Source organism: Chelonoidis abingdonii, chromosome 15 (genome assembly GCF_003597395.2).
Source record: "Chelonoidis abingdonii isolate Lonesome George chromosome 15, CheloAbing_2.0, whole genome shotgun sequence".
In the NCBI taxonomy this organism is placed as follows: Eukaryota; Metazoa; Chordata; order Testudines; family Testudinidae; genus Chelonoidis; species Chelonoidis abingdonii.
The window spans coordinates 28,439,099-28,459,116 of NC_133783.1; the positions used below are offsets into that span (position 1 = coordinate 28,439,099).

The 20,018-nt window shown below is 41.5% G+C and overlaps 1 protein-coding gene across 1 annotated transcript in view; it reads left to right on the plus strand.

Annotated features, from left to right (window-relative positions):
- The window catches only part of PCDH15 (protocadherin related 15), a 1,383,724-nt gene that overhangs the window by 937,561 nt on the left and 426,145 nt on the right, over positions 1–20,018 (plus strand). The window contains exons 10-11 of the mRNA XM_075072657.1: positions 6,587–6,697; positions 15,090–15,260. Of these exons, the coding sequence (XP_074928758.1) occupies positions 6,587–6,697; positions 15,090–15,260 (282 nt within the window). The remainder of the gene's footprint in view (positions 1–6,586; positions 6,698–15,089; positions 15,261–20,018) is intronic.

Consider the following 20,018-nt stretch of genomic DNA (forward strand, 5'->3'; position numbering starts at 1 on the left):
GAGGGGCGGGGTGGGGCTGGGCTGCGTGTGCAGCAGTGGCAAGGCTCCAGATGAGCGGGGAGCCTCATGGTAAGGGGGCTGGGGGGGGGCAGTCAAGGGACAGGGAGCAGGGTGGGTGGGATCCCAGGGGAGTGGTTAGGGAGTGTGCTATGTGTTTTCATTGTTGTTTGAATGATATCCAGTAAAACCTAGGAATTCCATCAAATTATCAGGCATACATTTCTACTCTAACTGCTTATTCAATATCAGGTTATGGATATTGGCTAACTTTATTAAATTAAACCCAGCTAACCCGGAAACTTTGCTAGTTGAGTCCAACTGTTGTGTATGTGCTAAAGAATGTTATGCTGATTGCATGCCTGTTGCCTACTGAACTTACAGGATGCATATTCTAGAAGACTTCCTGGTGAGTGTGTTGCTTGAAGTGGAAGGAAAGCTCAGCTGGTAACTGAGCTGGGGGCTTTGATAAAATTATTTGCTTTTCCTTCAGGAAGTCTATAATTGCACATTTTTATCTCTGATTCTAATGACACACAGATCATCAATTTCAACTAAGGAGTGAACAGCACAGTTTAGCAGGAAATATATGAAGAAGACCTCAAGTCATCTTTGTGCCTATTCATTCCTGAGCAGGCTGTGTGCTGATCCAGTCCTCTAGCATGATTTAGGCTAGCTTAGAAGCTGATGCAAATTATACCAACTCCCAGCATTCCCAAGATGTTCGTAAGGCAGCTGAAGATTTCTGAGGTGCAGAGAAGCCCAGGGCCTATCCTTCCACCATCTCTACACCATCAGAGTTTTAGGATCTGTGTCCATAGTAAGCCACATAAAATAGTCCAAGCATAGGGGAGAATCTGGGCCAGAGAGAAGGTAAAATAAACCGATTATATGGGCCTGATTTTTAGCCTCCAGTTGTGTGAATGAGTATTATGCATGAACTCATGGGTGCTTGTTCAGTAGATACCAAAATTAATAAGACAAATCACAGTTGAAAAACAAAAACGAAACAATTAACAATTTTTGTGAAATTCTCATAGTTTAGATTGAAAAAAAACATCAGGCAAATAATTTTATTTAAAAGTGGCCTTACATTTGTTGACTGAATAATTCACCACATATTATTTAACCAGCTCTTCTGTAAACTCTTCATGCAGATGTTGGTACTGGAAATGTACAAGCAGTTTTGTGTGTGGCAGCCCCAATGAAAATCAGGGCCTGATTTTTTATATAAGAGCATGATTATCATTGTTAAATAAACATTTTCGTTGGTTAATTTTTCAATATACCTTCATACTTTTTTAATTCTAATTTAATTATTATTTTCTATGTTTGTGCATTTTCTATATAACCCTTTATTGGTCTGAGACATATAAATATTTTTTCTGTGGGTTTATTCCTTTTCATGGAGACTGCTGTAATTTAATTAATGGTAGTAACATACAAAAAATGAGACACATAAGCTCACATTTTTTCACTCTCAAGGCATGCTGTTTAATTATAAAGGCTGAGACCGTTTTAAAACCATGGTACACAAGCTGATATTCCATCCATTCACTTCACAACAATTGTTTTAAGAGGGTGGTATATGAACCAGTAAAGTTTGGGAACTACTGGGCTAGATCATCACCAGCACTATGCAGCCACACAAGTGAGTATGGATGTGTAAGGCTACCCCTTTACACTCTTCCATGGGCAACCTGTAACCTCAGGTTTCAGCACAGGAGCAAAAGCAGACTCTGCAAAGCCACTGCTTTCTTGTGACCTCCACACAATGAGAGGGAGGGATTAGACTGAGCATTGGCTCTCCTCCCAGCAAGTGCAGCATCCTTGTAACTGCCCCAAGTGACATACTACAAACAGCTCTGTGTTTCCCCTTGCATAGGATAGATTGTGAATGAAGATGTAGCCCAAAATCATCAAAGAAGATGCCCATAGTCCTTGTAAAGTTGCACACCAATAATAAGCGCAAATTTGGTGGCAATGAAAAACTTGTAGGTAGGTAGATATTAACCTCTACTGAAAAAATGCACAAATTTGCATTGTCTGCCTGTCTAATTAAACATTAAAAGTTGTCACATTAGATGCTCATTCAGCAAAGCTCCAATGTTTAGATACTTCTGATAACTTCTTAAGACCTTCTTTTTGTATAAAGAGTCAGGGGTTATATCTATTAGATTTGTCAATATTTGTATTGTCACCTTTTGTAACTAGAGCATCTTTCTACCCAGCGAAAGGGTGGGATTGGGTTGAACCTTCAGCTCTAGGACCCTCCCACCTTTCAGAGCCTGGGCTCCAGCCCATGTCTGGAAATCTATAAAGCAATGAAAAAGCCCCACAGGCTGAGCCTGGCAAGCCTGGGTTGGCTGGCATGGGCCAATCATCACAGGTTTTTCTTTGCTGTGTAGACATACCCTAAGAGGCCCAGTACAGAACTGTCAGCACAGGGCAGCAGCTGTGAACCCATATGAACCTCATCTGCTTTTGGGGCCAGAGCAGCCCTGGCCTAATATTAAACAGTTCCTCAGGAAAGTCTGTCCCCAGCTTTCTATGTGCAGCAGTATTGCCAGAATCTCCGCAGTGCTGCATGCTCCAGACCCCTTAAGGCACACCCTTCCTGTCCCCAGACCTAACACATCCCTTATCCTTGAACTTGCCAGGGGTTCCTTGAAGCCTGGATGTCTTCCTCAGTTCTGGCTTTCACCCATCTGAATCTAGTTCTATTAGGGTCCCTTTATGCTGTTCTGGCGGTTTATCTCTCGAGTAAAAGGGCCCAGAGCCACCATGGAAATCTCACTCATGGATTAGAAGTGGCATATGCATTTACGTTATGATACTGTACAGTAATCACAGATGCTTGCAGTTATTTACTTAATTCACAATATCTCTGCCATATATTATCAAATTTCTTTAAAAAAATTTTGAGGCAAAAGCTGCTGGCTCTCTCTACTGAGCAGAAAAGTGCCAGACAGCAGAAACCCAGAGGACAGCACTTATACACATCTAAATGTTGCAACATGCTGCTCCTACTGCTGAAGTGGAGAACCAATTTCCAGTGACTTTCTTGCATTGTTGAGTACAGTGGAGAAAACTGGAGTGTGTGATCATGCACAAAACTATAGACGCTAATGCTACAATTGCCTTCAACCAGCATGATATTCATTGGGCTTCAGAGTTATGGTGTGCAAAAAGGCCTTAGAAGTGGTTGTTCAAAGTTGAACTTCAGAGCAACTTACCTACTACTCATGATTTTAAGAGTTTCTCCAATTTTCTCTTTACCTTTCCTCCTTCCTTTCAGTCCATACACATAGCCTTGAACCCTACCTAACTCCTGACTGGACTCCTTGTCCCTTTTAACTATTTAATATCCCATTTCAACCCATCAGTCACCACCCCTTCTTGGTTCTGACCCATTTGCCTACTTGCTGTACAGCTCTCGCCCATCTGTGCATTACTGGTACATTTGTGGAGCTATGCCAATAAACACCGGCTACCCCCTCATTCAAGCAATATTTGTTTAAATTGGTTCTCACCTAGTATAATCTACTTCATCATCAGTAGTCCACTTGCTTGTCAACTATCTTTGTACTTCCATTTGTTCCCCTCCTAGCCTCCATTCTAACTGGCAACTACCTCTCAGACTTTCCAGAACTCCTGTCCCCTCTCCTCCCAACTCCATCAGCAACATGAGGTTTCTCCCTTTCCCGCTCCATTATCACCAGTGGTTGATGCCAGTTCAGCCTGGCAGCCTGCCCATCTTCACAACTGCTGAACATTTCCCTGCACAATCGCTTACATTTTGGGGCTATATCATCAACTGGTGTAAAGTGTTGTAGATCCATTTACTACAATGGAGTTATACTGATTTACACCAACTAAGAATCTGTTTTTTTTTTTTCCCTATTGCACTCTCCATGCACATTAGCACCTCTGATCCAACCTTTTCATGTCTGTGCACTTGTCCCATCCCAACCTGTACTCTGATTGGTCTCCCATACTACTTCATCCTTATAACATTCCATTCCACAGCAGCAAATGTTAGCAGGACCTCACCCATCTATGGCAGAACTATAGGCCCATCTCATGTTTTCTGAATAGAAGTCCATACATGAAATCAGTTCACATCTCCCTTCCTGTGCTGGGTCAATTCACAGAAAATATTTTACCAAAACTCATTAACTAAAATGTTTTGCATATATTAGTGCACAAAGCACTATGTTGTATGTGAGTTAAAGTTCCTCTATACATAACATACCTTACACAAAAACAAGAAAGTGATAAATTAAGACATCTGGTATGGCATAACTTTTACTCCTCAACACAGAGATGCTCACCTCACCTGTAGGAAAACCATCATGCCACAGACCACCTATAACCCAACACGTCTACTGCTTCCCATGACGTTGCATCACTCTATTAATATCATATTTGGGCTAAGTTTGTGTGACTTTTTTTAATAATGTGCCTCCAGGAACTCTGTCTGGGTTACATTTTTTTTTCATGGCTTCTAATATTTGCCATTTAGAATCTGTTTGTTTTGTCTATTAATGTTTTATTTGTTTAAAATAAACAGAGCATCGCAGTATGGCACATTATTGCACAAGCATTGTTGCCTTATTATTTGAATGCATTAAATGCTAAAGCAGTCATTCCCAAAGTGGTGTCATATAGCAATGTGCTTGATTTGTGTTTTTTTCCTAAAATGCTATAGTTTTAGTTTCTATTAGAGTACTTATTATGAAAACCCAGTAGCCTGTTTCTTAGTGCTGGGTAAAGAACACATAGCCATGATAGTTTTTAAGCTAAAGTGGATTTTTTTTTTAAACTGAAACACTTGAAGCTCCCCTCCCCCTGCAAAAAAAACTTAAATTTCACTCAAAATCTACACCTGCCTTCAATCTGAAAAGACACTTCTGAGGTTGGTAAAACTAAAATTTAACTTTCTATGATAGTTTTACCATTTTAAAGTTCTTCTTGCCTTGAGGGATATCTAAATTATTCTTCTTTGCTGTTGCTATCTCACTGGCTCTACTTTAGCTTTTCTTCTGCTTCTATATGAAGTGTTTGCATTTCAGCAGATTTTTTTTTCAGTTTGTCTCTCCAACACTGATTGTGCTTATTTTTGTCCAAAAAGACATAACTGTCAAATTAAAAGTAAACAGAACAGCAAACAACTGTTATCTGTAACATGGCTCACTTGTAATGTGTACCACTTGTTTACTGAAAAATCAGTCACAATTTAAACAAACATTTTCAACCCTGAATTATTCATCATTAGAGGAAAAAAGCTTGCCATAATAGTCTGCTTAAAGAAAGAAAATACTTTGTTCTTCTACAAAGACTTTCATGGATGGATCTTAAAGTATTTTATAATCATTATCTGCACAACATACTTGTAAATTAAATAAATATCTCCATTTTACACATAGGAAAACCGAGGCACAGAACTGAGAACATGTTTTTGATCAATTGTCTCTAAATCCTATGTTTCAGCTTCTAGAGTATCTTCTTTCAAAATGAGCTGTCAAAGTAAATCAGTTTTAGTCTTATGAAACATGGTCGTTTCAGTACTGTAAAATGAAATTGGTCTGTCTAAGTAAGTGGAAATATAGTGCAAGTAGAATTTCACCTTTGATTTAAATAAGGTGCAAAATAAGTAAGGCACTGCTTAACTTTAATCATATGGATAACTCCACCTCCATCCAGCAAAAGACCCAGTTGGATTTAAGCATGTGCTTAAATGCATTGCTGAACGGAGGTCTAAATGGGGGTCTCTACTCTTATTTTTTAACTTTTTGCATCTCCCCACTAAATTGGAAAATGTGTGTGGGGGTAGTTTCTGTCCTTCCCTTGTGGCATGGGTCACTTGTTGATTTAAACTAGAATAATTGGTGAATTCTCTTTAGCTTGAAGTCTTTAAATCATGATCTGCCAAAATTATTGGTCTATTGCAGGAGCGGATGGGTAAGATGCTGTGTCCTGTGATGTGCAGGAGGTCAGACTAGGTGATCGTGATTTTCCATCTGGCCTTAAAGTCGATGAGGCTATGAATCTTTTTATTATTATTATTATTTTATTATTATTATTATTATTTTATTTTTATTAAAGTGTCTAATACTTGAAAGTACTTTCTACACAGCAGGAAATTTTCCTTGGGTATAGGAAAGGACAACAGGAAGAAATCAAAGAACATGAATATGTTTTGATAAACAGAAAAAAGTTGTTTTGAACTGCCCTATCTGCAGTGTCCATGAATGATACAAGACTTGCGAAACGGAAATATAAGAAAGACCAGTGTTCTCAAGTCTCTGCTCACAAGTATACCATGACATTTTATGAATGGAATTAATAATACATGAAAATGATTGTGGTGCCATGTTACCTACAGAATCTTTATTATGGGGTTCATATAAAACCCGCTTGATCAAACAAAAATGTACAAAGAGCTGATCAGACAAATTAATCAAAACACTTCCCTAATATATCCTTGATTATCATACATTATATGTATCCATTGTAAGCTGTCTGCATTATTTAACATTCAAATACAGCTTATGAATTCTTATTTTTGTTGTTTTGGCTTTTGCAGACATCCAATAGGACCTTTGACATTCCTCTCACTTTGTCTGGAGCAGTAGTTTTATGGGAGAGACTAAATTATGAAGAAAAGACACGTTATTTTGTTGTTGTTCAAGCAAATGTAAGTATGGATTCCAAAATGGTTATTTCTATCAATTCCTTGGGAGCAGGGAATAGGGCACAGGGAAGTCTTTTCTACATGCCAGGAGCAAATTGTTCTTTTTCTTAAGTCACCAGTGTTGAAATGTTGCCTAATATCTCTTTAGTTCTTATCATCTTTTAACACAGTTTAGCATATTACTTGTTAGAACAAAGACATTCATGTTGTGAAATAAGACATTCTTTTGGCATGAGGAATAGATTGTATATTTCAAGTATAGTGCATGTAGAAAAGTACATTCTAGTGTCACAGAGAGTTTGTATTCTGACATATCTAGCTATGCTAAAGTGATCTGAAATTAGTGTAATAGATACAATTTAACTGTATCCCTGAGCTTTGAAATGCAGCCTTCTAAAATGAGGCAATTTTTCTTTCAATTCACACTGTACGTGTGTTAAGTGTTTTTTACAGGATGACTAGCAGTGGATAATGCATGCTGAGAATAAAAGTGACATTTAAACTCTATTTAATATAGCTGTCATTGAGAGAAGACTTTAGGTGTCCTTGAAGACAATGAAAGTTATTTTTCCTGTTCTTTTTACAATAAAATTTGTGTTTTTAATAAGTGGATGAAAGAATTCCATTCCGTTCCTATGCAGCAGTTATTAATTCCACACAAATGGTGTAGTGGTTGAACAGGATGCTCTCAAATAACCTTAGAAGTGTTTGCTCCTGAAAATATCCATGTGCATTTGTGCTGCCTTGTTCAACGTTGTGCCAAAGAAAGGAAGGAATCTACTTGAAAATTCACCCTCATCTTTAATAAATATCTCAGGCTTTTTTATAGTAATCCAGATTAAAACAGATTTTAGGCCTCAGAATCTGCAAAGAGGACCACAGTGATCTTTGTCCTTCTCTAGGAGCACCACATGGGACAGAAACCAGACTAGGCTTCCCCTCTCACAAATCCAAAGTGTGTCCCAGTGGCCCACCTCACTTCTGGGGACTTTCACCTAGGTTGAGGGGAAAAGCGAGCCAGGGCTGGCTCTCCCCAGCATCTGGTTTTGGTGGCTCATTCTTCCACTTTAGGGACACTAAATGGGGCAAGAGCGCCTCTCAGCTTCTGAGCTGGAAAGACAGAGAGAGAGAGCTTGACTCTTGTGGGGCTCCTCCATCACTGACAGCCCACAGGACCTGGTCCCAACAATCCATCCATGCTGGGGGATAACAAACTTATGTTGCTGCTGCTGCCTGATATAGTTAGTTATGTAACCTAAGTGATCATAATCTGTACTGTATTGCTGAGTAGTCTCTACTGTATTTTTGAAGGGTCAGAGTTCAAACCTTGCTGATCATATGTGATGGAGGGTTTATTAGAGCTTCAGAAAATATTATTTGCTTTTTCTAGTAGTTTTAAAATAATGAAGAAAAAGGTAAATTACATGCAAAAATAAGTTAAAATAATGTTATTTAGATTGCAAAGTTAACTATGAAAAAAGTTAGGAAATGGTAGATTTATCATTGCTCTCTCTCTTGTTGTGCGTATGCATTATGATACTGTCTTTAATTACATACTGTTATTTCCACCGCCCATCTGCCCCATTCAGTGCACAGGATGGATGCACAAGGAGCTGAATTAAGGTTGCATGGGCAACTATAAATCTGGCATTTCCTAGCTTTCAAGTGTTGGACTTTGCAACATAAATAGCATTCTCTTAAAGTAATATATTTCTATGTAATAAATAAATTGATTATTTTGGGTGAAAAGTGCTACATAAAAGCAAAATAGTTGGTGCTAGTGTTGATTATTATTATTTATTATTATATGAGAATACAAAAGGAAAATTGAGGAGTTTTGTGCATTCCCACTTGTGGGATTGCATCTCCTGGCAATGACCATGTAGATTCCCCTGTCAAAGCAGTATCCCTTTTGGGGAGGGAGTGCATGAATGCCTTTGCACGGCTTCTTACATCAGATTTCTTACAATATATAAAGCAGTACAACACCTCCACTCCAAGTGCCTCAGTTCCATTTTAACTTTCCCAGATTTCTTGATCCAGGGTCACACCAGTACCAGTAAATGCACATCATGCTCTGTTTCTGTAACAAAATTGGAGAGAGACATTTGCTGCCTAGTACCCATACGCAAGCAACACTCTCTCCCACACAATGCATGATGTGCAGGGCTTTCACATTCTGGACTCACTGGGTCTAGAAGCTCAGACTTCAGGCTCATCCAGATTTTGAAGCTGGAGGGCAAAGAAGCTGCCCGTGGGCCCAGGTTCCACAATGTGTTTGGAACAGCCTGCTTTCTTGACAAGGCCCTCATGCTTTGGGCCCAAATGGCATTAGCCATTCAGCATTAGCATTAGCTTTTCAGCATTAGGTTTCAGCATTAGCCTTGGCCTCTACCAAATCGCCAGTCTTCTCTACCTAATACCAGGGACCCTTCTATCTCCCACAGCCCCTCAGCACCTATGGCACCTATTAAAGCTCTAATGCCTAGGCCATCTTTATTTGGCTTTCCAGAACCAAGTAAATTGATATCTACTCCTACCCTGACCCCTGGGCTTCTCCTTGACTACCATGTCATCGACCATACCTACAGAACCCAGCACTGACAAAATGCTGGCTCACATGTCCAAAGACTCTTCTTTCCAAATGGAAGAAAAAGTCCAAGCACCCAGGGCCGTCCTTGGCCATAGGCAGAACAGGCAGCTGCCTAGGGCACCACTAGGTCTAGAGGCACCGCTCTGCCAGGAGCCTGGACAGACGGGAAGCAGTGGAGCATGTAAGAGCAGGGCTGCTGGGTCCTAGAGAGAGACAAATGCAGCACAGTCTGAGGAGGGGATTGGCTGCTGGGATCTCTGGGAAGGGGTGGGGGAAGTAACTCACCTGTTAGGGTCACCAGATGTCCCGATTTTATAGGGACAGTCCTGATTTTTGGGTCTTTTTCTTATATAGACTCCTATTCACCCCCACCCCCATCTCAGTTTTTCACATTTGTTGTCTGGTCACCCTAGGTGCAGGTCATTGGTATCTATATAAGACAGAGCCCCAAATATCGGGACTTGCCCTATAAAATCAGGACATCTGGATCTGGTCACCCTAGCTGGTGAGCACATCTCTCCCCAAGGCTGGCAGTGATCCATCTCATCCGGGGGGAGCTGCACAGGGCAGGATGAGCTGCTGTGGCTCCATGGGTGCCCCGTCCCTGAGATCAGATGCTGTGCTAACTTCACCATGGTCCGTAAGGCTGGTGGTGGTGCCCATTGGCGTGTGATTGGACCTGAGGGTTTGCTGCTGCTGTTGCTACTCTGCACCCCAAGAGGTGAATATTGGGGTCCTGCAGTTTTCCACCTATCTCCTCCTCTACTGCAGCTGTTGGACCAGCAGGCTGGGGGGTGAGCCAAGCATGAAAGCAGTACTGTGTTGCCATTTAGATTGTCATTTAACAAATTTGTTTGCCAAAAATGCTTGCTAACAATCCTGAATTCAATTTAAATTTTTTTTTTAAAAAAAATCAATATCTTAGCCAAAAACAGAAAATTAAGTTGTTGACAATTATTAGTGACAGGTTTGGTTTGAGGCAGGGAGTGGGCCAGTTTTCATCAGAGAAACAAAAAATGTTGACTGACTTTCCTATAGCCTGTTACTCCTGATAAGAGCCCTCCAACAACTGTAATATGCTCATCTCCTTACTAGTGTATAAAGCAGGGGTCGGCAACCTACGGCACACGTGCCAAAGGTGGCAGGTGAGCTGATTTTTGATGGTATGCAGCGGCAGGCTGAGCGGCTCAGCCCATCACTGCTCTGGGGTTCCGGCTGCTGCCCTATTGCCAGCTGGGATACCGGCCGCCAGCCCCACTCAGCACCTGCTGCTGGCCTGGGGACCCCCAAGGAACCCCAGGCTGGTAGCGGGCTGAGCAGGCCAGTGGCTGAGACCCCAGCTGAGCTACTCAACCCACTGTCAGCCTGGGGTTCCATTCACTCAGTTGGTAGCGGGCTGAGCAGGACTAAATTCAATGAAGTAGGAAAACAAGAGCAACTAATGACAAAGTGCAAGAACCTAGAGCAGTGGTCCCCACCATGGCGGTGGATGAGCATCCGCCGAAATGCCACTGAAATTCGGCGGCATTTCAGCGGCGATGCCTCTGGATGACGCTGCTTATCGGCAACAAGCGGTGTCATCTAGAGGCTTCGCCGCCGAATTTCGGTGGCATTTTGGCGGATGCTCGTCCTCCGACCAGTACGTGGGTGCACTGAGAGGCCCCTGTGGGCGCCATGGCACCCACGAGCACCGCACTGGGGACCCCTGACCTAGAGAGCCTCCTGAAGCACAGCGATCATTTTGATTTAAATGAACTTGAACTGTATGAAAAATTGAGTACACTGTCATCAATGTTGCCACACGCAAAATTGATGATGGACATTGTACAGTTTACTCATACCGGCAAACTTGTTGACATATATCCTAATGTGTACATTGCCACTCACAGGAATTGTCAGTAGACTATAACAGGAGCATCAGGAGAACAGAATTTCTCAAAACTAAAGCTCATTAAAAACAATATCTGCTCTACAAGGAGTCAGGAACACTTGATTGGTCTTGCTATTCTTTCACTTTGTCTTTGTCATACAATGACATTACTACTGATTTTGCAGCCAAAAAAGCCAGAAAGATTGTTTTTCATTAAAACCAAATCCTTGTTTCAATACCTCTGCATAGAAATTTCCTATAAAATGTTCACAAATTTAAAAAATTATATTATTTGCATCATTCTGTCAAATCAGAATTTTTTCTATAGTGCTACTTCTTTAGGGCTAGTCCATCAGCATTACAATGTGCTTAATTAAGTTAAACTGGTTTTAATAACATAATAATTTTTTAATAATGCATGTGGCAAGTTTTCCAGTAGTGTACGCTTATGTTTGTGTTACTAAGAGCAAGACAGGCACAGGGGCACCAGTTTAATAATCCCACCTAGGGCACCATAAATCCTAAGGACGGCCCTGCAAGCACCCCTGTAACAATGCATTCTGGCGGGACCCAACTGAGAGTGCCAGTTCAGGACAAATTGCTTAAAACAGGGGTTTTTCCACTTGTCCTTCTGCATAGTACATTGGTGTCATGGGCGATGAGTTATATACCCATGTAGTGCCTGCTCACCAGCAATATTCAGAGCCCAGGGGCCCAGCTCCACCAATGTTTGGGGCTGGGTCTCCCCCCTGGCCCCACCTGCTGCCCCCCCCATGCCTCCTCTGAGTGTCCCCCAGCCCCGTCTTGCTGTCCCCATGCACGTCCCAGGCCCCGGAGGGAGCAGAGCATCCCTTCCTCTTCCGTGCAGCTCCATGCTGCCTCCCTGCAGCAACTGCTGCCGCAGAGTCCTAGTGCCCCCATATCAAATGCCACTGCAGACTGACTCTGAGCCTGCCCTTCCCCCTCACACTCTTCCCTTTTTCGGAGGGACCCTCCACCAGCACAGCACCTGGGCCCGCAGTCACCGCTCCTGCTGGGCAAGGAGGCAGCCCCATCCACCACCCCCAGTGAGGTTACAGTCAGAGGCAACAGCAGGGGAGGAGGCACACGCAGCACCCCCTGGCACCCACCACGGGGGAGGCAAGGGAGATTCCTGGACCTGAGAGGGGCCCTAGGAGCACATACAGTGACAGAGGTGGGGGTGAGTGTGCTGCTGGGAGAGGCGGGAAAGGGGAGCTCCTCCCCCAGAGCTCACTGCTGCCGTCAGGGAAAGGGCTGGGGGGAGTCCTCCTCTCTGGCCCCTGTCCTGGAGCAGCCTGCCTGCACCCCAAATTCATCCACAGCCCTGCCCCATCCCAGAGCCCATACTCCCAGCCAGAGCCTTCATCTCCCCCACCACACCCTCACCCTTCTACCCTAGCCCTGAGCCCCTCACACACCCCAAACGCCTTATCCCCAGTCCCAGCCAGAGCCTTCACACCCCTGCATCCTAATCCTCTGCCTTAGCCCTGACCCCCTCAAACCCCTCATCTCCCCCCCACGCCCCAACCCTCTGCTCCAGCCCTGAGCCTCTCCAACACGCCAACCCCCCCCAGCCCCAGACAGAGCCCTCACTGCTTACAACCCTACCCTCACCCTGAGCCCCTCCCATATCCCAAACCCCTCATCCCCAGCCCCAGACAGAGCCCTCATCCCCATGCACCCTGTCTGCCCCAACCCTGAGCTCCCTCCTGCATCATGAACCCCTCATCCCCAGCCCCTCCCCACAGCCCTCACCCCACTCCCCGCTCCTCTGCCATAACCCTGAGCCCCCTCCTACACCCCAAACCTCTCATCCCCAGCCCCATCGCAAACCCAGCCCCAATCCTGCACCCCCTCCTTCCCTCAAACTCCCTCCCAGAACCTGCACCTCCACACCCACTCCCATCCCCAAACTCCCCCCAGTGCCTATACCCTGCACCCCAGACCTCCTCCCCCACCCAAACTCCCTCCCAGAGCATTGGGCAGGTGGGGGAGGGGTTTTGGGAGGGCGGAGTTTGGGCAGAGGCAGGTTTTGGGCACCACCAAAATTTCTACCAACCTGCCGCCCATGATTGGTGTATTCAGTGTTTGGGATCTGGGCCTACTAGTTTGAGGGTCCTCAATTTAGCAGCAAGTAATCAAGATTAGAATCTGGATATTACCTGAATATTACCAGGAAAATAACACGGAATTATTTTTGAGGAACACGAAAGAAATATTTCTCAAAAGGAGTGGGGGAAATTGAAAGGAAGAAGCTATTGCATGGGTAATATGTTTTGGTGGTGCTATGTCCCATTTAGTCACCCTCCAAAAAAAATAGTAAGAAAGTTTTCTAAACTCTCAATAAATTACACAATATAAGTATTTTGCGAAAAAGAGAATTTGATATTGTTTTCAGGCAGTACGTGATATAGATTATGACAAATATATAGTGACTATATAGTTAGAGTTGTGTTGAGATTTGCAGATATAAGGGATTACATCCCTTTGTTATGTGTGGAAAATAATCTATTTCAGCATCAAATGTAAAATATTTACTCTTACAGAAAAGATTTGACATTAGGTAAAGCTAGGAATAAATCTGTATACCAGTTCAGGAGTTAGAAGCAGTAAAAGTAACTCCATTTTGTCATGCATCCGATGAAGTGGGTATTCACCCACAAAAGCTCATGCCACAATACGTTTGTTAGTCTGTAAGGTGCCACAGGACTCTTTGCCGTTTTTACAGATCCAGACTAACACGGCTACCACTCTGATATTTGACTTCATTTTGAAATTTAGAACTGTTGTCTCACTTTCTTTTTGGCTCCTTCTAGCTAAAATAGGATTGAAGTCTAACACTTCAAACTTTAGGCATGTAGAACTCAAGACTAATCTCTGATTTAGGCTGTTTATATAAATATTAAATAAAGTGATTATTGGTCTTAATAACTGCTTTAACTTACACCATTGGAAGCCAAGGGTAAATGCCAATTGACATTTGCTAAAATATGATGGCAGCACAACCTGCGCTCACTCCCCAAATCTGTAGCTCACCCTACTTTACCAGCCCCTATTCATGCATGGTCTCAGCAAGCTATATACCCTCACTCCCTGTATTTGTCTCTTGACACGTGATACTGCAGACTCCCAACATTTTATTCCAAGTTTTTTGGGCCAGGAATTCATCTGGTGAATGTTTTGGTAGATCTGTGGGACAGGGGACACTTTACTTCTAGGTTACCAGTTTGGACCTGCCCAGCTCAGCAGGGCTTAAATGCTATTCCCTATCTAATAGTAGTTTGGTAGCTCTTATGTGAGATGAGGTTGAATCTTAGTTCTAGTTCTCATGTCACAAACTCACCGTTATGCTTTTCCATAGACCAGAAGCTCTTCAGGGCATTGTCTCTTGCTATGTGTTTTTACACTGCCTAGCACAAAGGGGTCTAGTCTTAGTTGAGTTCCCTAGCAACGGCTCATACAGTAAGAGACAAAATCTCCTTATTCACTATGAATTTGCAAGAACTGGCAGAACTGTCATCTCACACACATTGAAGATGGGCAAAGGGAGTTAATTAGAAGAGACACTCAAAGTCTTGATTTAATCTTTTTAAAAAAGAACCCATGATTTTTTTGAGGTTTGTCTCATATTTTCTTTAACTTTGGAGGAGAGCAGATTTGATATTGGAAGTGAATATGGTGTTGTGGCATTCATAATGAGCATGTGGATTTGTATGGTTGTGATGATGGGGAGCATGGAGGTGACGTCAAAGTTAATGCTTCTGTAACTAACAATTTCCCAGATCTTTCACGATTGTTTTGGTAGGATATGTTCATGATCAATCTTAACATTAAGTTAAAAAATGTTTGTGTGTGGACTGTGTTCTGAACTCTCTAAATCATATTTATAGAAATACCCTTTTCCTCCACAGGACCGGGCTCAAAATCTTAATGAACGAAGAACAAGTACAACCACCCTCACAGTTGATGTGCTTGATGGGGATGATCTTGGACCAATGTTTCTCCCGTGTGTCTTAGTGAATAACACTCGTGACTGTAGGCCACTCACCTACCAAGCCAGCTTACCAGAGTTCACTGATCCTGTAAGTACTCAATGAACTCTTTCTTGGGTTCTTAATTTCTCTCTCACTCTTTCCCAAACAAGTACCGGTATTATGTTTTTCTACAGACAAAATGGGAAACTATTATACATTTTTGTTAGTTATTGTGTTCCTAATTAGAACAAGTGCTTCCATTTGCAGGCGTGAAATACACATTTAGGGCTGAGTGAGGTTCTAGTGGGGTGAGCCACCTCAGCACTCAACTTGAAGTTTGCAGATGGAATTGAGAGACAGGGACAAGCTGAGGTCCCTGGGAACAAAGAGGTGACAGGAGCAGAGGGACAGGTTTGATGGGGCAGGGACAGAAGAGGGCAAGCTATGGGGCACAGGAATAGAAAGGTCTTAAAGCACTAGGGTATGCTGTCCTGCAGAATCTAGAATGGAACCAAGTATTCCTGATATAAAACATTCTTCTGCTGCCTCACAAAGAGCTGTGAAACCACTGACAACATGTGTGTCTCATTCCCCTCTCAGACCTGCTCTACATAGAGGATAGGAGCCCACTTCTAGTACATGTTGGTCTGTTAACTCAAGTGGTAGAGGCATGTGTTTTGGATCTAAAGATTCTAACTCAGTGTTATGATTTTAGGCCTATGTATGTTATGGTCTGGAGGGAGCACCTACATGATTTAACATCTAGTCTGCATGCCTATGCATTGTTTGGCCTCATTGTGGAGAAGGCCAAGAGGATGTTCATTAACTGTAATGACTAGTGACTAGGACTGAGTCTGCTAATTCATATCACAACTGAATAGCTGTTAGCATAAGATAATAAATTGTAGTCACTGTTGACTTGGGTCAGATTTTAGCCAGTCTCCTACAGATATTTGACTTCATATCCCATTACTAGGAGCACTATTTATGGAAGAAAGGACATTTCAGATATCCTCTATTTGGGTTTTTTCTGTAACTTTATGCTGTATAAAACAGTCAAAATTTTTCTTTCATTGAAAAAAAAATGAAACTCTTTTTGGGAAAATAGCTTTTTGAAGGTACAGTGAAGTTGATGAAAGCTATTACTATTATCACAATTCATTCATATAGTGCTGATTGTCCTATTCCCGGCATTGTAAGTTTAGAACCTAAGGCCCCAGTCCTTCAGGAACTTATGCGTAAAACTTCACTGACAGAAGAAGTATTGACTTCAATGGGACTACTCACATAACTTATTCTCATGAGTAAATATTTGCAGGATCAGGAGGACCTAACTTAATGAGGTGAACTTCAAACTTTACTGGAAATAACATTCTCAAACATAGCAATCTAAGAAACAAGTGGGGGCAGGCACTTATATTGGATTAGATTTACGCCTTGTGTAAGTATAGTGATTTCATTGGACTTGCATCTGGGATCAATTTGGTTTCTCAGCTTTCAGAAGTACTTCTCTTTGCTTTGCTCATATGGACCCTATACTCAAACCATGATTTTTGCCACTTCTGGCAAAACTGGAGGATTTCATATCCAATACGTTATCCCTGCTATCACAGTTGGCTAAATAGGACATGATGATTCTAACTGTATAATAGCAAAACTTTTCCTCCACTAAGCCTTCAAAATCCTAAACTAATTCTTTTATCTTTTCAACTTTTATCTGACACTTCTTAACCTTCTGGGAGAGTTGGAAATGGTTTGCTATTTACCTCTGTGGTTTTCATTGACTTCAGAGGCCGCTCCCAAGCTATTGGCAAAGCTTGAAGCCTTTTTTGCAGTGCAGACTGAGTTAGAAGCGAGTTAACAGTCTACTAAAATTAATGAAATAGCAGAACTAGGTTATGGAAAAAATGCATTTCAAAAAGGCCATATCTATTACACAAGTTTAAGTATTTATAAAAAGCACAATATGGTTTAACTTCTTCCTTAGAGATTAAAATAAAAGTAGCTGTTCATAGGAGAAGTTAAGAGAAGATTCTGTAGTAGATAACCTGCAACACCACTGTTGTTATGGAGAACTCTTAGACTATAAAAGGATTAATTAGTTCCACTGCAAAGCATTTCAGTAAAGAAGCTAAGGACAGAATAGACCATGAAAACTGAAATACCTTTTCACATCACTTTGTCATCAGTTGAGGTACATAAGCAGGGTTTTAGAGAAACTTGTTCTCCCATCCAGCGAAGCATAATTACGTGAGGTGTCCCAATGGCTTCAATAGGACCACTCATTTACTTAAAGTTCAGCTCTGTTCAAATGTTTTGCTTGAAAAGACCTTTCACTGTTCCCACACATACTTAAGGCCCATCATTTTCAGTATTTACTGATTTTTTTCCCCCCAAAATCCCTAGGTCTTGGAAAAAAAACAGTATTCATGCTTTTACCAATTATCACCCAGATTTTGGCTCTGTGGGGACTGGGTTCCCCCTTGCAGAGTCCCAACCAGACTTCAGTGGGGACTTCCACTCCCCTCCTGATCCTAGCCCTTCTGCATGGCCTCGTCCATTTCCTGTGCACAATATATGTCCTGTTTGTATTTCAGCATTGTTGCAGAGGGGGTACTTTTCCTTACAGTGAATGATACAGGAAATAATAATGAATCCCAAACAATGAAGTTTTAAGCTTAAATTATTTCAATACAGTTGCTTGGATGAAGATGTTTCATTTAAAAGATAATATACTCCACCGAATTGACCCTAAAATAAAGCATTTATAAGCACAGTATTAAATGTGGTTGTAATAATAATCATTTTTTTTCAGTCTTCTAAGATTAATTATCTTTAGCTGGCTTCTGTCAAAGCTTTCTCTGGTGTAAAACCCAGATTATTTTTCTAATGTAATTATTTTCTTTAGTGACTCTAGAGCAGGTTGTTACATGGAAGGAATCCACACAGGGTGTACTTTGTTTACTGTCTTTGGCTGGAGTGATAGAAGAGGCAGGCAAAACTAATGGGCTGCTTTGTTACCAGAGAACTGATTTATTTATACCGCAAACAATGTCAGGATTTATATTATGCCTTCTAGGACTGGGATTGATTCATGCTAGTATTATTAACAATGTTAAATCTGCTGCAAGCTGTATAATTAGTATTTATACACCTGTAGAAATATATTCTAGGTATTTGCTGCTTGCAAGAGATGAATACCAACTGCACCAAAACTGCCAGTCTCTCAAGCAGACCAACAAAGGGTATCAGAGGCCTTTCTTTCTGTCTTTCTTTCTTTCTTTGCTTGTTGTGAGTAAAATTATATGTTTATAATAGCAGTTCTGCCGTTTCAGTCTGTAAGGTACTGTTGTTAACCACTCACTTTTGGCAGTATTTAAGACTCAAGGTGAAACAAATTCTCGGAAAACTGGTAATGGATTGTTCGGGACTGACATTTCTGCAACACCACCAGCAATATTTTACCTTAGTAAATTATTGTAATTAACTTTTTAACACTATAATATGAGTTTAAGGTAGTTTGAAAAACATTATTAATAACATCAAGCTGCTGTAATGTTGTGTGACAACTCTGTAAAAAGGCCAGAGCATTAAATGCTTTGGCAGCAAACTCATAGCTGAAAACAAGACAAAAAACTATGGGCTTGATCCAATGGCCAGAAGTCCTTCCATTGATTTAAGGGGGCTTTAAATCAGGTCCTAAAGGGGAGAGTAACCTTTAAAAAGCAAAGATAAAAATCATACAAATGTGACACTTGGTCAGACCTTTAGGTTATTGCTACTTATATAACAAGAGAAAAACTCATGCCTACCACATGAAGTTCAACAGGTAAACCATCAAGATTAGCATGCTTTGTTGATCTACCATATTTTGAAACTACATGACAAACAAGATCAATACCAATCGTTGAATCCTCAATACTTTTCAACTTAGGTATGACTGATTTGGAACTTAGAATACCATGAATGGTTTATGTGAATTTTGTTTCAGAGAGATATTTATAGAATTTTCATATTTGAGACCCTTTTTTCAATTTTTGTGTATTTTTAGTCACTGCTTGTTCAAGTTCAAAGGCGATGGTTTCTCTTTGCCATCTTCATGTAGTGTTATAGCTCAACATCATATGGTGAGGCACTTCTTCAGCAATATGGACTAAATTATGATGTGATACACCAGTGCATAGCTAATATATCACATAGTAGCTCTTTCCATTCATTGAAAGCATTGTTTCAGCTTTTCTGGAGCTGATCCATTTCTAGTAAGTAATGTATTTTAAAGTTTTCTAAAAATTAACAAGATAATATAACAGATCTAAAATTGGTTAAGAGTTCAGAAATATTTTTGATTTCCTAGACTTATGACTGCAATATATTTTTTAGAATTTAGGTGCAATCCTTTATCATCTATGGTATGTGCTAGATACTTTATATTCAATTCTGTACTGACTTGGGTTTTGGTGATGGGCCCTGTCAAGATTTTTTCCCCACTTTGAACTTTAGCGTCCAAAAAGTGGGGACCTGCATGATCACTTTTAAGCTGAATTACTAGCTTAAATTTGGTACGCTGCCACCAGCCAAAAATATAGTGTTTGGCACACTTCCTGTTCCCCCAGAACCTTCCCTGGGGAACCCAAGACCCAAACCCCTTGGGTCTTAAAACAAGGAAAAATTAACCATCCCCCATGCTTCCCCCCGCCCAGACTTTCCCCTCCCTGGGTTGCCTTGGGAAGCTACACAGATCCAAACTCCTTGGATCTTAAAATAAAGAGGAATTAACCATTCTCTTCCTTTTCCCCCCACCAATTCCTGGTGAGTTTAGACTCAATCCCTTGGATTCCAAAACAAGGAAAAATCAATCAGGTTCTT